Source organism: Penaeus chinensis, chromosome 4 (assembly GCF_019202785.1).
Source record: "Penaeus chinensis breed Huanghai No. 1 chromosome 4, ASM1920278v2, whole genome shotgun sequence".
Classification (NCBI taxonomy): Eukaryota; Metazoa; Arthropoda; class Malacostraca; order Decapoda; family Penaeidae; genus Penaeus; species Penaeus chinensis.
Window position 1 is genome coordinate 27,946,504 of NC_061822.1, and position 2,500 is coordinate 27,949,003.

The 2,500-nt window shown below is 37.2% G+C and overlaps 1 protein-coding gene across 1 annotated transcript in view; it reads right to left on the minus strand.

Moving 5' to 3' along the window:
* The window catches only part of LOC125025086 (sesquipedalian-1-like), a 15,004-nt gene that overhangs the window by 7,437 nt on the left and 5,067 nt on the right, over positions 1 to 2,500 (minus strand). The window contains exon 5 of the mRNA XM_047612993.1: positions 75 to 163. Within this exon, the coding sequence (XP_047468949.1) occupies positions 75 to 163 (89 nt within the window). The remainder of the gene's footprint in view (positions 1 to 74; positions 164 to 2,500) is intronic.

Consider the following 2,500-nt stretch of genomic DNA (forward strand, 5'->3'; position numbering starts at 1 on the left):
AAGAATAAGATGAAATATTAACTTTTTAAACATTTTTGAAGGGGAAAAAAAAAAAATGAAAAAAAAATACAAACCTGTGCTCTGTTGAATGGGTTTTGTCTCTGCCGAGGTGGAGCTTTAGGAGCGAGTCCATTGCTTTCATCTATAATACCCTTTTCTGTGTCTGGAAATGTGATGAACAACAATAGATATCATAACAAGGAAATCATTGATATGAGGGGGGGGGGGAGGAGGGAGGAAGGGAGGGAGAGAGGAAAGAGGAAGGAGGGAGAGAGGAGAGAGGGAGATAGAGGAGGGAGGGAGAGGGGATAGAGGGGTTAAGGAGAGAGGAGAGAGGGAGAGAGGAGAGAGGGAGAGAGAGGAGAAACGGGGAGAGGAGAGAGGAGAGAGGAGAGAGGAGAGAGGGGGAGAGGAGAGAGGGGGAGAGGAGAGAGGGAGAGAGGGAGAGAGGAGAGATGAGAGAGAGGGGGAGAGGAGAGAGGGGGAGAGGAGAGAGGAGGAGAAGGAGAGGGGGCAAGATGGGGAGAGAAAGAGAGAAAAAGAAAGAAAGAGAGAGATAAAGAGAGAAACACATACTGCAATATTGACTGACTGTGGTTCATTTCAACTTTTTTTCCCCACAAAGTTATGAGTTAAAAAGTACCAAGACTGAATGAAATTAAGCTGCAAAAGGAAAAAAACTGCTCACTGTGAAATAGTATACAAAATGTTTTTTTTATTTCCTGGTTAACCAAGACCGTGGTTTGTAAAATTGCATTTGGGATTACATTATAGTGAATATAGTGTGAATATAGTCATCTTTATGCATTTCGGTGCATGGAAACTGTAATGGTTTTTGATAGTTTTCCAAATAAAGTTTCCACAATCCCTGACACCCATTAGATATGGCGCAAGCTTAACATGAACTAAAGAAATGAGTATCCATATTTTGTTTTGTTCATAACATCTACTGTGGACTTTGTAACTTACAAGTTCACATATAAAAAGGTAATATGAGGAAAAGCATGTATTTTTTTTTTAATTTAGCACTTTTCTTTTTAATTAAATTCAATCATAGGTGCTCATATGACCTTGCCAAAAGCTCTCTGTGATAAGCTGATAACTGCTTCACCCAGCAACTTAACCTGTTGATGCCTGGAGTTAATGTATATGTGTCCTTTCCACTGAGGTTTTATTTATCAATTTTGGGCTTCAAATGTGCTTTGTCACCAAGGAGTCAGGAGTCAGACCTAGTTCTCTCATTCCTTGAAATTTTGAAAAGGAAAACGTTTATCTTTATGAAACTTATCACTGTTAACAACAACAACAACAGCAACAACAATAATAAAAAAACAACAACAAAAAGTATGTTTATAACAGTAGCTAATTAAACTAATATAACAAAACAATTTCTCCAGAAAATTCTAAGGATATGGGTAAACAGGTGAGATCAGGTAGTATTTGACATCTAATTACTAATACACCATCTATATGTAAACAAAATTAACAAAATGAAACCAGTGGATGCTGTATGTGCCCGAGTCCCAATGGATAACCTAAATGTTGAGGAGGGTTGACTCATGGGTCTCATATGTAAACCTATTACATATAAGAGAGGAAAATTGGTATGAGATATCTTGCTCTTACTGTTCATGAAATTGGGTCTGAACAGAATTGAAAAAAATCTGCATTGGTGGAGAGTTCAAAATACTAATGATTTGAACATTCATATTAGTTACTGCTTCAATTGTTGCTAAAGGTTTTACCCATTTATGCATGACAATATATATACTTACAGATTCTGTGGCTAATATTAAATAATTTCTGGATGCAACATGGATCCTATACTAGCAGATTTCTAGATACTTACAACACTAAATGAGATTCTTTTAGCAATAATGAGTCCTGCTATAAAGACTGACTATATATTCTGTGGCCTGGGTTACTAAATGACAAATCTCCAAAGTCTGAGCTAAGTTCTTCATTCACAATCCAAGTGTTAACAGCTTCCACTTCCACTGAGTTGGGTTGCCTAAGCTAATTGCAACTGGAATCTATTAAATGTCAACTAACCCAACATGAAAAGACTTTCCATGTGAATCAACCTTAACAACTCTTGCGTTTTCTATCAACTAAGCTCAATTTTGCAACCCGTGTCTCATAATTATCACAGACTCATATATCCAATGCAAACAGGATGCTTCTTTAATTAATGAATTACAGTCCTCTACTATAAAGGAACACAATATTTACGATGAACAGCTCTTTCCTAGTTACAGACGATAAAGGGAATGTCACTGCAGTAAAGAAATAGAAAAGCCTAGACACAGGGTTGTGAGGTGTAAAGGATGGGTGTGCATTTTGCTTTGAAACCTTCAACAAAGACACTTCAAATGTGGCTCCATGCTGCTTTGTTATGATAGCATGTTTCTGTAATATATAAGACACAAATGACAAGTGTATTCGACCAGACAATGATCAAATATATACTGGTATCACCTGCATGAACATCTGCATCCAT